This window comes from Scyliorhinus canicula, chromosome 19, assembly GCF_902713615.1.
Source record: "Scyliorhinus canicula chromosome 19, sScyCan1.1, whole genome shotgun sequence".
NCBI lineage: Eukaryota > Metazoa > Chordata > Chondrichthyes > Carcharhiniformes > Scyliorhinidae > Scyliorhinus > Scyliorhinus canicula.
The window spans coordinates 6711741-6728921 of NC_052164.1; the positions used below are offsets into that span (position 1 = coordinate 6711741).

General features: G+C 44.3%; 1 protein-coding gene across 1 annotated transcript in view; it reads left to right on the forward strand.

Annotated features, from left to right (window-relative positions):
- Nucleotides 1–1960: 1960 nt before the first annotated feature.
- The window catches only part of mrpl45 (mitochondrial ribosomal protein L45), a 28100-nt gene continuing 12879 nt past the window's right edge, over nt 1961–17181 (forward strand). Inside the window, 5 exon segments of the mRNA XM_038779200.1 lie at nt 1961–2085; nt 4130–4331; nt 6990–7107; nt 12133–12231; nt 16652–16700. Coding sequence (XP_038635128.1) covers nt 2011–2085; nt 4130–4331; nt 6990–7107; nt 12133–12231; nt 16652–16700 — 543 coding nt within the window. The 5' untranslated portion in view covers nt 1961–2010.

The window sequence follows — 17181 nt, forward strand, 5'->3', positions numbered from 1 at the left end:
TGTGTTTCTGGAACCCACCTCTTCATTCACCTGAGGAAGGAGCTGTGCTCCGATTCGAAACACACCTGTTGGACTTTAACCTGTTGTTGTAAGACTTTACTGTTTTTAAATTATGAATTTAGAGTACCCAATTCTCTTTTTATCCCAAATAAGGGGCAATTTAGCATGGCCAATCCACCTAGCCTGCTCATCTTTGGATTGTGGGGGTGAGACCCACACAGACACGGGGAGAATGTGCAAACTCCACATGGACAGTGGCGCGGGGCTAGGATCGAATCTGGATCCTCAGCGCCGTGAGGAGCAGTGCTAACCACTGCGCCACCGTGCTGCCCTAAGTTTCCTATCTCTTAGCCAACTTCTAATCCATGCTGCCAAGGACCCATTAATGCCAAACATTTTTAATTTGCTAACCTACCTGCCATGTGGCACTGTATCAAATGCTTTCTGAAAGTCCAAATATACAACATCCACGGCAGCACCTTCACCCACTGCCTGTGTCACCTTGTCAAACAGTGGTTAGCACTGTTGCTTCACAGCTCCAGGGACTAAGGTTCGATTCCCGGCTTGGTTCACTGTCTGTGCGTAGTCTACATGTTCTCCCCGTGTCAGCGTGGGTTCCCTCCGGGTGCTCTGGTTTCCTCCTACAAGTACTGAAAGACGTGCTATGAGGTGAATTGGACATTCTCGATTCCCCCTCAGTGTATTTGAACAGGCGCTGGAGTGCGTTGACTCGGGGATTTTCACAGTAACTTCATTACAGTGTTAATGTAAGCCTACTTGTGACACTAATAAAGATTATTATTATTTAGTACCAGTGCCATGCCCTCCGCTTCAGTGAGCAGTTTACCCTGCTTGTCCCTTCACTGCTATTCACTGCGATAGGGGCTTTTCATAGTAACTTCATTTGAAGCTTACTTGTGACAATAGGCGATTTTCTTTTTCATTTGTTTTAGCACAGTCTGCAATCCTTTCCTCATGCTTCCTCTTAGCCTTCCTTATTCCAGCTTCAGCCTCTCTCCTGCATTTGAGATAGTCTTCCTGATTTCTATTACTATTATTATTCTGGCATGAATCATATGCCTCTTTTTTCTTCCTTATTTTATGTTCAATAGCCTTAGTCATCCAAGGTATTCTAGCTTTGTATTCATATCTCTGTATTTATTTCTCATGGGTACGTACCTAGCTTGCATCCTATTCATCTCTCCTTTGAAAGTCTCCCATTTTTCATCCACCAAAATGCATTTCCAATCAATCTGCTCCAGTTCAACTTGTAGGCCCCTAAAATTTGCCTTTTCCAGTCTGGGATCTTAATCCATTACTGACTTTTATCCTTTCTCAATTTAATATTAAACCGTATTATATTATGATTACTACTTCCCAACGGCTCCCCCACTCTGGCGTTCTCCACCTGCCCTGCCTCATTTCCTAGGACCAGATCTAGCACAGCTTGCTCCCTGGTAGAAATGGAAATGTACTGTTCCAGAAAGTTCTCCTGCAACACACTGCAGGAATTTCTCCCCTTCCATTCAGCCCTTCGAGCCTGCTCCACCATTTAATAATATCATGGCTTCACCAGCAACACCCACATTCCTTGAACGAATAAAGAAAAGAAAATTGCCTCAACCACTTCTGAGTTCCAAATTTCACACTCTGGGTGAAGAAGCTTCTTCAGAATTCCCTATTGGATTTAGTGACCATCTTATATTTCCGACCCTGAATTTAGCACTCGCTCAACCCCTCATTTCTCTTTCTTTTACTTTGCAATGTACATAGAAAGGAGGTTAGAAACCTGAAATTAAAAAAAGGAAAAATTCTTGCAAGTGCACAGCATCTGAAAGAGAAAGATAAGATGGCATGAGAGATGTGATATTTCATCAACATGTACCAGAAAACGTGTTAAGTCTGTTTTTGTTTGAACTCTGAAGCCAGTCCCCACTCCCACCACAGAGGGCGCTCCGGCAGGGACAGGCTCCGGTCCTCCAAGTTCCCGTCAGCCTGCGGGGCGGAAAGATGGCGGCGTCCATGGGCAGGCTCCTGTGGGCAGTGGAGAAACCTCTGCGACGGGGAGTGAGCGCGAACCGGCAGGTAGGGCGGCCTCACAAACACCAAGGGGCCGCGGCCGGGAGCAGGAGCCGGCGGTTAAAGCAGACCGGCAGCCGGCTCGTCTCCTCATTTCTAAAAGCCCCGAGATTTCTTTGGGCCGAACCGCTCAGCTGGAGCGGCAGGTGTCATTGAGCACACTCTGCCTTCACCTGTTAACTCCTCCTGGATTGGGAAGCCTCCAGAGGATCCCCTCCCCGTCCATGAATTAGTTTTGACATCTCAATAGGAAGAGAAATAGTCCATTCAGCCCATTCGACTTGTTCCCCTCGATCGTGGTTGATTCACTTCAATGCCTTTCCTCCCACACTATTATTCCCCCATAATATCATTGATATTTGGAAATCTCAATCTCTGCTTTAAACATAATAACTGATTTTCCATGGCCCTCTGGAATCGAGAATTCCAAATATTCGCAACCCAAAGTGCATGGGACATCACAGGCGAGCATGATTCTTGGGCACATTCTCCTCCCTTGACCAACGATGTGAAGGATTTTGCATTTTAGATCCCTCTGTCCCACATTGTTTTGTCTCTCATGAAGGCACTAGGAGCTTCAATTATCAGAGTTTCTGAATGTGAAATATTGTCCAAGATGGTTTGCAAACAGATGTGAGAAACATGGAAGTCAAAGCTGTAAGTGAGAGATTACAACTGAGCTGGAAGTTGTGGTATTAAAAAGTGGTGGGTGCAATAGAGGGACCCACAATAGTGGGACGCAGGAGAGAAAGATGCAGAGTTTGAGGTAAGGAGTTTCAGAAGGTCAGAATCATAGTGTTTGAGAGCTCCTCGATTAGTGATGGGAGGGGAGAGGCAATACATAAAAAGGAACACAAGCAGGGAGTGAATTTTTGTGCATTTGTGCCTGAAGTTGATAAGGAAATGTACAAGGGCTTGCACTATTGGAGGCTGGGGCAGTGAGTGTTGGAAATGGTTTCAGTGATGGAATAAACAAGAGCTTTAAAGCTCGGGTCCAAACAAAGATTGCAAACAGACTAAAAGTGATCATGGCAAGGAATAAAATCAGTGGCTGGGAAGTAGCGATTTTAGCTGGGATCAAATGCGATGGTTTTTGTGTTCTGGATGTTAAGCTGGAGCAACTGTGACTCAACAATTCTAAATAAGCAATACGTACAGAGGGAGTTGAACTGGGTAACATTTGTGCATATTTAGAAGGTAATTTTATGGCTGTGGCTGTTGTCAGCAAAAACTGTGGAGCATCCATGAGCTGGAGAGTACTGTGGATAGCACGTATGGAGAGGTGGTCACAACGCAGGCTCAGACGCCACAGGCAGGAAGGGAATGGGTGATCACCTGGCAGAGCAAGAGAGCTAGGCAGGCAGACCAGGAATCTCCTGTGGCCATTCCCCTGCAAAACAGATAGACCGCTTTGGATGCTGTTGAGCAGTATCACTGGAACGCAGCAACAGCAAAATTTGTCGCACCGTGGTTGGTTCTGCTGCAAAGAGGAGGAGAGAAAAGTGTGGGATCGCAATAGGGAATTCAATTGTAAGGGGAATAGATCGGCGTTTCTGTGGCCGTAAACGAGACTCCAGGATTGTATGTTGCTTCCTCTGTGCTAGGGACAAGGATGTTGTGGAGCGGTAACAGGACATTCTAGAGGGAGAGAATGAATAGCCAGTGGTTGTGGTACACAATGGTACAACGACATAGGTAAAAAAAGGGATGAGGTCCTAAAAGCAGAATATAGGGAGTTAGGAAGAAAGTTGAGAGGTCCGATCTCAGGATTACTACAAGTGCCACATGCAAGTCAGGGTAGAATTAGCAGGATATATTGATGAAAAGGTGTAGGAAGAGAATTCTGTAGTATAGGGATGTGATGGTTGAAGCTTGCTACCAGCAATGGAGCAGAGGAAAATGGGATACACCATAGAACAGAATGAAAATGCAAACTGCAGCATATGCCTGGAGGAGGTTGCAAAGGGAGACTGTAGAAGGATTTGTAAACAGCCACCATTTCTTCTACCAAAGTAAACTAATTGCAAGTTAATATTTATCTGCCTGACAGGTTTGCCAGGGCTTGGAAGCACTGCTTAGCCCACTGAAGTTCTGTGCCTCTGCCAGCATCATTACTGTGAGAACAAAGAAGAGACATTATGTTCCACCACGTAAACAGGACAGTTCTGTTGATCAGGAGAAAGCAGCTCGAGCCGCAGGACTCGTAATTCGGCAGCAGTACATGGAACGGTCGATTAACATATCATGTACAGGTATGGGAGATCCGTCACTCGCAGTACAGAGCATGAACTTTTAGAAGGAAACAAAATTGTGCAGGAAGAGTTTTGTGAATGGTTCACCTTCAGTATCTAAGGAAGGTTGAGATGATCTCTCAGTGGCTGTTTATTTGTATCTTGGGTTTGGTTATCTTTAATTGGGGAAAGCGATGCAACTTTCTCCCTGTTTCTCTGCTACCCCTCCCTCCTGCTGCAATCCTTTCCAGCAGACATTGGCCTATACTGTGGCACAATCCCACTAATACTGTCCGCCCTCCATTACCTCTCAGTCAAGTGACCATTCTTCATTTGTAATCTTGAACAAACAATTTGATTACTGAATGCGGCTCAGTGACCAAATTGTTAAGTTTCTTGGTCAATGATCATCAGATTCTCAGAAGAAGGCCATTTGGCCCATCATGCGGTACAATTCTCTTAACAGCTGCTGCATTCCAGCTCATCATCACTTGCTACACTTAAAAGAGCCTCCTCCCTCCTGATCAGTTGAAAAGGGAATAGACTCTTTATTCGACAGTTGGATTCATCTTGACTTTTGCAACAAGTCGTTTTTCCAACATCGCCAATATATCTTGAACTGAACATGGAAGTTCCAAGTAAACACAATTTTATTTTATGTCCTTTTGATTTTTCTCCTGGATTTGCTTGCAACCGTGTCCTGGAGACTAATTTACATTTCTGATAACACCATATCAATTCTGGAGAGTTGCTAACCATTGTTTTCTGTAGGCTGTATGTGCGGACATGCAGCAACCCAGGAGGTATTGTGCAATGTGCACACAAGTTGTGCCAGCTAAGTTATCAATCACAAATGTAAACATCTGCACATTCTGAGGAACAGGCTGTGCACAAGCAACAAGTTTTTACTCGAGACATTTTTGGTAATCCTAAGACTTTGATCTTAGGTAGGGGTGGCCCACGGTAGGCCACAACTACAGGGCTTAAGGAGGTGAAATAATCAGCCAGTGTTTTTACACCTTTTCTCCATCTAGTGGCCAGTGCCAGAATTGCAGGCATGCAGATACTAGCTGGGGTTAAGGTCAGGCCGATCGCCACGATCAAATGACACTTGATATCCAGGCTCCAATGAGAAGGATGACCACTCGGGCAAGAGGTACTGCAGAGTGGCCAGGGCATAGTTCAATGTTTGAAAGCGAGGAGGGGAGAAAACTGATCTGTTTTCTGTTTTTTCTTCACAATTGTGTGATGAATGTAAAAATTGTGAAAATATTATATTTTACATCAGTTACAGTAGTATTTTTAAATGCCTGGGTTAAGGTATATATTCACTGCAGTAATATTATTAAAGGACCTAGGTTAAGGCACCCAGACTGTGGGTCTGCTAAAGCTGTAAATAAAGAGTCGTAAAAGGTGAGGTAATTATTTATTTTAACCACTTACTTGGTTACAGATAATGGAATTGTGTTTTGATTGTTGGTGGTTTCCTTGAGTATAGATTAGTCCTAACATAGGAGATCATGGAACGCAATGGGATAGAAATGATGTAATTAATGGGAGGAGCCAGGTCTGTCTGTAGTTTTGCAGTCTGTTGTAGGATTTTAAGTTGACCAGCTGATTTGCCAAATGCCATTAGGTTGAGCAGAACTGGATCTGCTCTTGAAAGGAACTCCCTCCAAAAGTCTCGACACAGTTAAACAGTAAACCTGTTTTGTTAACCCTGTTTTTGATTGGCATTTGAACTTATTGGGTTGCTTAATTAGAGTTAGCAACAGGCATAGATAGTAAGCTTAAGTTTTTCCTTATATTTAAGAACTGTTTAACATCTGATAATTGTAACGCTATTTCTTTGACGTCAATGTGGTTAATTCAGCGTTTAAATTAAAGTTTGTTTTAACATAAAATATGTCTATTGGTCAGAGTCATCATTGCTGAGGTGAAGCATCCTTTGCTCATGGTTTTACAGATTTTAGAACAATGTTTGGGTTCTAATCTGGTATCCTAACAAATGTTGGAGTCTTGTCTGGTAGTCTAACAATTGGCAAAATACATTTTTGGTGTAAAAGCAGTTTCTCATCTTAAGATTCATCTTAAGTGGATGACATAATGTATAGTTTTCACACACGCTAGTGTGTGCTGTGGGTGCTGGCTCTGGATGGTCTTCAACAGGGATAGTTCTTGGTAGGGGCAGAGATCACATCATTCAGAGTTCTTTAAGATAACAAGTGATTCAGTGTGGACTGGCTTCCATTGCCTCAGGGGTCAAAGAGAATTTTGCAGAGTATTTTTTCGTCTGATTGGACTTTCTCTTTTTAATAAATTTAGAGTACCCAATTAATTTTTTCCAATTAAGGGGCAATTTAGCGTGGCCAATCCACCTACCCTGCACATCTTTTGGGTTGTGGGGGTGAGACCCACGCAGACACTGGGAGAATGTGCAAACTCCACACGGACAATGACCCAGAGCTAGGATTAAACAGTGCTACCCACTGTGCCACCATGCTGCCCCCCCCATTAGACTTTCTCTTTTGTTGCCTCTCCCAGGAGATTACATGACTAGGGGGAGGGTTGAGGGAAGTGATGCTCCAGCCACCATGGTGTGGGCAGGTTTGTTGGGCCAACTGATATTTCCCTGTCATAAGTTTGTCAGTGACCCATGCTGCTATGTCTTTTCTGTAGCGGGAATATTTGATCCATACATTCCACCCGAAGGTGATGCTCGCATGTCCTCCCTAACAAAGGCAGGGTTGAAACAACGCGCAGAGCAGATCAAGCAAAGTGCAGCGTCACAACTTGCGTAAGTTGCCATTTGCATTCTCATTGTGTAATAAAGCACTGGTCCTCAAACATTTTTGTTTGCAGGACCCCTCTTAAAATAGATGCGAAATCACCAATGTATCATTTAAAATGTAATACAAAAAGCCATGATACAAAAGTGTTGCATGTATAGTGTGTCTTATTGATGCATATTAGAAAAAATATATTTCTGATGTATACCGATGAAGTGGGTGTGTATGCGTCTTACTGGACAGCCTGTGGATCTTGGTGGGATGTTTCCTGCACTCTGCTCACACTGAGCATGCCTCTGGTTGCTGCTTACTTCTGACCATGGTATTCTCCCAAAAACAGCACCTCGCGCCATTGACCACCAATAGGTCTGGCCCTGTTTGTTAAACATTTCACACTATTGTGCGGATCCCCTGCAAAGTCACTTGGGCCCCTGGGCCTTGATGGAGTCCAATTTGAGAACCACTACAATAAAGTATTGTACATTGTGCCTCTCTAGTATTTATAGCGTTTGAGACAGAGGTGGGAATGTCACTGGACTTGTAATCCTGAGGCCCAGACTGATACTCTGGGGACATGAAATATATCCCACCATGGCAGCTGGTGGGATTTAAATTGAATTGATAAAAATCTGAAATTGCACACGGGTCTCAGTAATGGTGACCATGAAATCATTGTCAATTATTATAAAAACCCATCATCCTTGCCTGGTATGGCCTACATGTGGCTCTAGATCCACAGCGATGTGGTTGACTCGTAACAGCCCCTGAAATGGCCTTGCAAGATTCTCAGTTCAAGGACAATTGGGGTTGGGTAACGAATGCTGGGCTTGACAGCGAAGCCCACATCTCATGAAAAAATAAATAAATAAAACCATATTGAGCCAGTCAGGGTACAGTATCTGAAGAAAGATTAACAAGCTGGTGAAAAGCTGATTTAGGTTTGAAATCTTTGTTTAATTCTTCACCATCTTTAATGACTGTGTTTGTTATACACACTGGTAATGAGGTAACTGTTGGAATTGAACCGAGGTCCCTGGTGTTGTGAGGCAGCAAAGCTGACCACTGTGCCGACAGTATGAGAATTAAATGAAATAGTGTGAGAACTAAACATAACTCATTCAATAACATTCCTGCCTCTGAGCCAGAACGTCATGGAACAGGTCCCACTCCAGAGACTTAGCATGGAATCTAGTTTTGCTGCACTGTTGGAGTGCACCTTCCTAACAGACGGTTGATGCAGAATGATGGGCCAAATGACCTCCTTCGGCACTGTAGGGGTTCTGTGTTCTATGTGATCCCAGTTATTTACTGTTTGAACATTTCCTTTCATTGGCGCAGGTGTTCAAAAAGGTGGCTCACCACCACCTTCTCGAGGGCAATTAGGGATGGACAATAAATGCTGGCCTAGCCAGCGACATCCACATCCCATGAACAAATGAAAAAGGGAATGCATCTTTTAAATGAGAGGATAAAAGAAAGCCCCATCAGTTCTCTAAGCTAAACAGAAGAATCCCAGGGCACCCGTTCAAACATAAGTTCTCCCTGGTGTCCTAGTTGTCCTCAACCTGTATAACTGACGGTCTTATTTCTGTTGTAAGACCTTGCAATGCAAAATTGGAGTGTTGTGAGCCGTGAGCTGCACAATATTAGTGCAGGCTTTTCGATCTGACCAGGGGAGAAGTGAAGCAAAAACAGAAAATGCTGGAAAATTTAGCAGGTCTGGCAGCATCTGTGGGACAGAAAATAGAGCTAACAGTTTGAATTCATACAACAATTCTTCATAGCTAAAGAGAGGGAGAATGTGATAGATTATATATTGTGTAAGAGGGTGGAGCAGCTGGAGAGTAGACGGTCAGTGACTGGTGGGAACGAGGAGCAATTGCAACAAAGATGTGTAGGTTACAAGACAGGAAGCATTAATGGCAATGTGAAGAGCTTCAGAAGTAGCTGGGATGAAGGTAAGAAACGGAATGTGTACTGTGAGAACAAAGGTTAATGCTCAGTGAAAGCAAAACTAAAGAATAAGTAGCAGGTGGCCCAAAAGGATCAAGATGGAGGAGAAAGATCCCAGTTTAAAGTTGAGATCAATGTTGAATTCTGAGGGCTGTAACATCACCAACTTGAAGATGAGATGCTCGCTTCACTGGAGCATCGCAGCAGGGCAAGGATGGACATGTGGGCATGAGGACAAGATACTGAGTTAAAATGGCAAATGACAGGAAGGTTGGCATCATGGTTGCGGGCTGAGCGACAGTGTTCCACAAAGCCCTCAGCCAGTCACAGTCTCCCCAGTGTAGAGACCGCATTGGGAGCAGCGAATACTGTAAACTAAATTAACGGAGGTGCAAATGAAATGTTGCTTCTCCTGAGAGGAGTATTTGGGACCTTGAATGATGAGGAAGGAGGAGGTGAAGGGGCCGGTGTCGCACCTTCTGCAATTGCAAGGGAAGGTGCAGTGAGAAGGGATTCCTCAGGATTCACCTGAGGAAGGAGCAGTGCTCCGAAAGCTAGTGATTCGAAACAAACCTGTTGGACTTTAATTTGGTGTTGTAAGACTTCTTACTGTGCCCACCCCAGTCCAACGCCGGCATCTCCACATCACCAGAAATGTAGGCAGGGAGGTTAAGGTAGGGAAGGGAAATGTCGGAGATGGACCATGTAAAGGTGGGTGAAAATTGGATGCAAAATTGATGCATTCTTCCAGGTCCAGACAGGAACATGAAGTGGCGCTGAAACAGTTGCGAGAGGGGGCCTGAGTAGGTCTGGAACAAGGAGTGTTCCACACACCCCACAAAAAGACAGGCATAACTGGGGCCCATGGCCACACCTTTGCAGGAAGTGAGACAAGTCCCGTTTACCTTGTCTCACTTCCTGCAAATAAACGACGTGGCTATGTGTACCTGCATGGGCCCTAGTTATGTCTGCCTTTTTGTGGGTTGTGTGGAACATTCTTTGTTCTACTCCGACACGGGCCTCTCCCACAACTATTTTTCGGTTACATCGATGACTGTATCGGTGCTTCTTCATGCTCTCATCTGGACCTGGAAATATTTATCAATTTTACATCCATATATCACGCCTCCCTCCCCTTCACATGGTCAATTTCCGACATTTCCTTTCCTTGACTTCTGTCTCCATTTCTGGTGATGGACTGACCACCAATATTCATTACAAGCCCACTGACTCCCAGAGCTACCTTGACTACAGCTCCACACACCCTGCCTCCTGTAAGAGCCCAATCTTGCAGTTTCTCCGTCTCCGTTGTATCTGTTCTGATGATGCAACCTTCGAAAATGGCACTTCTGACATGTTTGCCTATTCTCTGAATCGAGGATTCCCCTCACCTGTGGTTTCAAGGCACTCACCCGGGTTTGACCCATTTCCCGTACCTGCCCTCACCCATTCCCCCCCCCCCCCCCCCCCCCCCCGAACCATGATAGCGTCCCCTTGTCTTCACTTGCCAGCCAACCAGCGTCCACATTCAAGGAATCATCGTCATACTCCAGCATAATGCCATCACAAAACACATTTTCCCCTCATGCTCAAACCCCCCCCATAGTGTCAGCATTCCACAGGAACCGCTCCCTCCTTAACACCCTGGTCCACTCCTCAATATTGAGGAGACTGAATGTAGACTGGGTGACCACTTTGCTGAACACCTTTGCTCTAGCTGCAAGCATGATGCCAACCTTCCTGTCGTTTATGTGGAGCAGACTCGATGGGCCGAGTGGCCTAATTCTGCTCCTATGTCTTCTGTCTTATGGTTTACAATTTTAACTCAGCACCTCGCTCTCGTGCCCACAAGTCCGTCCTTGGCCTGCTGCGATGTTCCAGCGAAGCCCAACACAAATGGGAGGAGCAGCATCTCATCTTCCGATTAGGCACGATACAGCCCTCCGGACTCAACATTGAGTTGAACAGCTTTAGACTGATCTTCACCTCCAGTTTGACCTTTTTTAATATACAAAACATTTTTTTGCCCAAATGCAGAACATTCCCATCCCGGCCCATCTGTCACTTGTTCTTTAGTTTTGTATTCACTGAGCACTTTACCCTCCCATTAACACACCTGATATCTTACCTTCATGCCACTATTAACACCTTCACTCCGCCATTAACGCTGCCTCTCTGTCTCGTGACTGACACAACTTTGTTGCAATCTCGCCTAGCTTCCACCAGTCACTGACCTACACTGCTCCAGCTCAACTGCTCCTCCCCTCTTACACAGTATCTAATCCAACATATTCCTCCCTCTCTTTAGCCCTGAAGAAGAGTCATACTGACTCGAAACGTTAATTCTGTGTTCTCTCTCCACAGATGCTGCCAGACCTTCTGAGTTTTCCCAACATTTTCTGTTTTTGTTTCCGATTCCAGCATCTGCAGCATTTTGCTTTTATTGTACCGGAGCGGTGAAGCAGTTGGATTACAAAGTGTGGTTTTCAGCACTGGAATTGGGACATGAAAATGGGCCAAGTAGGCCGAGATGCAGTCCCCTTACTTGGCTATTAATGTTCATCAGAAATAAGTTCAAGAAGACCTAATCTATAGGGACCAGTCCCTGTTTCAGAATTAATTGACGTTAATTTCAGAAACTCAATCGGAGGTACCTGAAGGTGAAAATGTGTAGTGAATAAAGATGTTGCACTGGTGAAGCAGTGAAGCAGTGAGGCTGTGTAGAGCTTTGTCAAATTAATTGCATATGGTGAAAGGACCCCGCGTTTGCTGTGTGCTACAAATTGGGTGAATCCAGGAGTGGGCTTAGCTGTGATGCTGCTCATAGTTGAGTAACCTTGCTGACACTCATTGTTTGTGTTTGTATATGAAAAGTGGACACTTGGAACAGGAGCTGGAGGGGTATTAGGGTCCATGTAATTCATGAAGTTAAAGAATCGTGGAAAAAAGCAGACAGGATAGGCCGATAGTGCACAAGCTGCCGCTGACCAGATGATTGGAATTTATCCTAAAGTCTCTGTTGATGGCGGGCAGGAAAGTTCCTCTTTCCCAATGGCTACTAACAGTCTTTCTTTTAACAGAGTCCGAAAGGTGAAACAACAAGATCAAGAATTTAACACCAAAGACTTTGCCTCAAAGGCCCAAGATATTTACATAGAAGCACACAACTGCCTTGTGAAGTGAGTGACATTTCAAAGGACTTTGCACACGTAAATGAAAATCTGAAAGCATTGTCCTAGCTATCCTTGCATCAAGAGGATAAAATGTTTTACGAGAGACTTTCACTGTAACCACCTCAAAGTGGCAAAAAGCATTTGATAGAGTGGAGGTGAAGCATCTGCTTGAGATTCTTGGGAAGTTCGGCTTTCGCCTCAAATTTATTTCCTGGATTTGAATACTGTATAGACCCCCGCTGCTAGTCTCTGTATGAATGTCCTGGATTCCGGTTACTTTCCGTTGAATAGGGGCCTTAGGTGTCCCTGCATCTGTTTGTTTTGGCAATAGAACCGCTCGCTGTAAGCACTGAGGCCCTCTATAAGTGGAGGGGGATATATTGGGGTGGGGGGACGGGAGCATTGAGCGTCCCTTTATGTGGATGGCCTACTTCTCTATATTACGCACCCAGTACCCTCCATGGATGAGATAATGAAGCTGCTTAAGAGTTTTGACTTCTTCTGTGGTTGCAAGTCGAACATGGAAAAGAGTGAATGTTTGTTTCCTGGTCAACCCCCCTGGGGAGCAGAGCCCAACTGGGACGTTACCTTTTCGTCCTGCCAGACTACCTGTCGCTATTTGAGGGCCCTGTGTTCCACAGTTGGGCTAAATTACACTAATCTGGTTGACAGTATCAAAAGAGACTTGCAGAGAGGGTATAATGTCATTGACGGGTAGGGCTAGACTATTAAAACGAACGTGCTCCCGAGATTTCTATTTCTCTTTCAGTGCCTCCCCATTTTTCTCCCCAAGTCCTTTTTTGTTCAAGTCAACAAATTAATGTCCTCCTTTATTTGGGCGGTAAGACTCCCAGAATCCATGGGGCTTTCTTCCAAAGAGGCAGATAGGAGATATTGTTGTGGTTTAGCGATCCTGGATCCATGTGGGTGCTTTAGTCGGGGTGAAAGTGGATGTCGTCCACTTTGCATCATTGATAGCCCAGAGATGGGTTCAGCTTGGGTGGAGGTCTCCTACTCCTTGGCTTGATTGGGTGAACATAGAACAGCACAGAACAGGCCCTTCGGCCCTCGATGTTGTGCCGAGCAATGATCACCCTACTCAAACCCACGTATCCACCCTATATGCGTAACCCAACAACCCCCCCCTTAACATTACTTTTTAGGACACTACGGGCAATTTAGCATGGCCAATCCACCTAACCCCCACATCTTTGGACTGTGGGAGGAAACCGGAGCACCCGGAGCAAACCCACGCACACACGGGGAGGACATGCAGACTCCGCACAGACAGTGACCCAGCCGGGAATCGAACCTGGGACCCTGGAGCTGTGAAGCATTTATGCTAACCACCATACTACCGTGTTGCCCCTAAGAACGTGTGTCCTTTTTAGCGAAGATGGCAGCTATTCATTTCCTTTTTTAAGGAGCTAGTGTCTGTCAGCTGTTAGGCGATTTAGTTAGTTTTTGTGTTAAAGTTAATGCATCTTTTTGCTTTTTTGTCTCTTTATTGTGTATATCTGTTTGATTGTTTTGGGTGCTTTTGATTCTGAATTTTTTTTCATAAACATATTTAAAAAAAATATCTCTGAGGCTTGTGGGAGCTGGCTGCACACACGTTATCTGCCATGTTTCCTACATTGTAACAGAGGTTGCACTTCAAAGGTGCTTCATGGGGTCTAACCACAGTGGGAAATTCTGAATTTGTGAAAGGTGCAATATGAATTCAAGTTCTTTTTTTTAGATCAGAAATTATGCAGCTGAGCAAATGCATGAAAACAAACATGTGATTTATACTAGTGAATATTGCTACTCCAACTCTTAGCTTACTAATTGATAATTAATCAGTTAGCAGATGTTTCCAAAGTTGTTTTAAAAATTTAAAGTACACAATTCATTTTTTCCAATTAAGGGGCAATTTAGCATGCTCAATCCACCTAGTCTGTATATCTTTGGGTTGTGGGGGTGAAACACACAGACAGTGACCCAGAGCCGGGATCGAACCTCGGTGCCGTGAGGCAGCAGGGCTAACCCACTGTGCCACCGTGCTGCCCCAGATGTTTGCAAAGTTGATTTCCCGTAAGTTAGTTTTGACCTCAACTCTCCCTAGAATGAAAGGACTTTCGTAGTTTTATTTGAGTTCTCGTTTGTGAAATTTGTCCAACTGGATCTCGTGCACCTATTGTTTTTGATGATCTTGTTAGTTTACCTGACCAGACCGCAATGTTTGTTAGGATACCATAAGAGAAACTCACGATAATTTGCAACTTTTAAAACTGTGAGGAAAGGATACTTCACCTCGGGAGTGATGACTCTGACCAATAGATATCTTTCATGTTAAAACAAACTTTAATTTAAACACATTAACATCAAAGAAATAGCTTTACAATTAACAGTTAAACGGTTCTTAAATAAAAGGAAAAACTTTAATTCACTATATACACCTACTACTATATATAGTCCAACTAAGCAACCCAATGTAGTTCAAAATCCACTCATAAAGTTAGCAATCAGCGTTACTTGCTGTTCTCTGTGCTGCCCTCTGGAGAGAGACCCTTTCAGGAACAACCTGAAAATCCTTTTGTCTTGTCAGACTCAAATCTTAAGGCAAAACTACCAAAAACTACAGACAGACCTGGCTCCTCCCATTAATTACATCATCTGTATACCATTAAGATGTCCCATGAGCTTCTTGGCTGGAACTAAACACATTAATTATCTACACCCCAGGGAATCTCCATTCTATCATTATATTCCATTTGCCATTGACATGTAAACAAGTAAACAGTTAAAATCAATGATTACCTCACCTTTATGACTCCTTAATCACAGGTTTAACAGATCTGTCGCCTGTATGTATTTGAATCCCAGGCTTTTAATAACGCTATGATAACAAAATATAATATATAACAATTTCCTACATTCAGCACAATCCCAAATATTATTCCTTCGACTAATGTCTAAATATTCAGCCTCATCTCAAGCTGGCTCACTGACACCAGTGACCATGCTTGCATGAGTGTTGCCGATGGTTATTGCCTATTCAGCTCGATTGAGTCAACTCGATCCTGCCTGATGATGTTCATACATATGCACTGCTGTAGTAGAGTGGTACTGGATAGAGATCAGGGTAGGAAGACGGATTGTGAACAGTGTATTTATCCAGGAATCAGTCAGAGTTGTCAGTAAGTTAAATTTAATGGACTGATACCAATAGCTTCCTGTGTGTTGGTGTGGGGAGGTTTTCAGGAGTTGCGTTCCTAAACTATGATCGTGACACTTTTGCTGAAGACTGGACTCTCATCTACTGCTTGTTAATTTCTGCGCAGGGTAGATTTATTAGAATGCTGTCAGGGATTAAGAACTTCAGTTATGTGGGGACATGAGGGAAGTTGGGATTGTTTTCCTTAGGGCAGAGAGGGTTAAGGAGGGCCTGTTTTCATGCTGTAAACCTCCTATGACTCTATGACACACAAATGCCAGGCAATGACTATCTCCTACAAGAGAGAATCTAACCATTGCCCCTTGACATTCAATGGCATTACCATCACTGAATCCCCCACAATCAACATCCTGGGGTGTTGATCAGAAACTGAACTGGACTAGCCACATTAATACTGTGGCTACCTAACAGGGCAGGTCAAAGGCTAGGAGCCCTCACCTCCTGACTCCCCAAAGCCTGCCCACCATCTACAAAGCACAAATCAGGAGTGTAGTGGAATGCTGTCCACGTGTCTGGATGACACTCCACAACAGTCAAGAAGCTCGAGACCATTCAGGACAAAGCAGCCCGCTTGATTTCTCCTTCTTCCACAAACATGTAAACCCTCCACCATCGACGAACAGTGGCAGCCTTAGATGCACTACAGTAACTCACCAAGTGATAGCACCTGCCAAACCCACAACCACTACCATCTAGAAGGACAAAAGCAGCAGATACCTGGGAATCCCACCACCTGGATGTTCACCTCCAAGTCACTCACCACCCTGACTTGGAAATATATCGCCGTTCCTTCACTGTCGCTGAAACACAATCGTGGAACTCCCTCCCTAACAGCACAATGGGTGTACCTACACCTGAAGGACTGCAGCGGTTTAAGAAGGCAGCTCACCACCACCTTCTGAAGGGCAACTAGGGATGGGCAATAAATGCTGGCCCAAGCAGCGATGGCCACATCCCGTATATGAACAGAAAATAAGAGAATTGGGTAAATACTTGAAGAGGAAATGGAGAAAGTGCAGATGAGTGGGTCTAATTGGATAGCTTATTCAAAACAACAGTGCAGTCACATTGGGCAAAATGGCTGCTTTCTGTGCTGTGAGATTCATGATTCCATTCCCATGGTGTATTGAGCTGTTAACTGAAGAGAATTCGGGGATTTATTGCCGTGAACACAAAGTGATTTTTAAAAATTGTTTTTGTTTACAGTTTTGACAAAGTAATGTTTCACAAGTTGGTAACAGAGCGCTGTTACCCGGTGAGTATGTTTCTCATTTTGTGACTTTATATTTGCAAGTAATCTTTAAAAAATGTCCTGGGCAGGGGAGAGAGACGGACAGAAACCCGAACTCTTCTATCCTTCTGTCTTTAATCAGTGTGCGTTAATTTAACTAAGACGGGGCAGGACGGTGGCACAGTGGTTAGCACTGCTGCCTCACGGCGCCGAGGTCCCAGGCTCGATCCCGGGTCTGGGTCAGTGTCCGTGTGGAGTTTGCACATTCTCCCCTGTGTTTGCGTGGGTCTCACCCACCAAAGATGTGCAGGGTAGGTGAATTGGCCACCTAAATTGCCCCTTAATTGGAAAAAATAATTGGGTATACTAAATTTATTTTTAAAAAATGTAACTAAGACTAAAGTGTGTTCCCAAGCCCCCTTTGTGTGTGGTCAGCTTTTATTTTTTAAATAAATTTAGTGTACCCAATTCATTTTTCCAATTAAGCGAAATTTAGCGTGGCCAA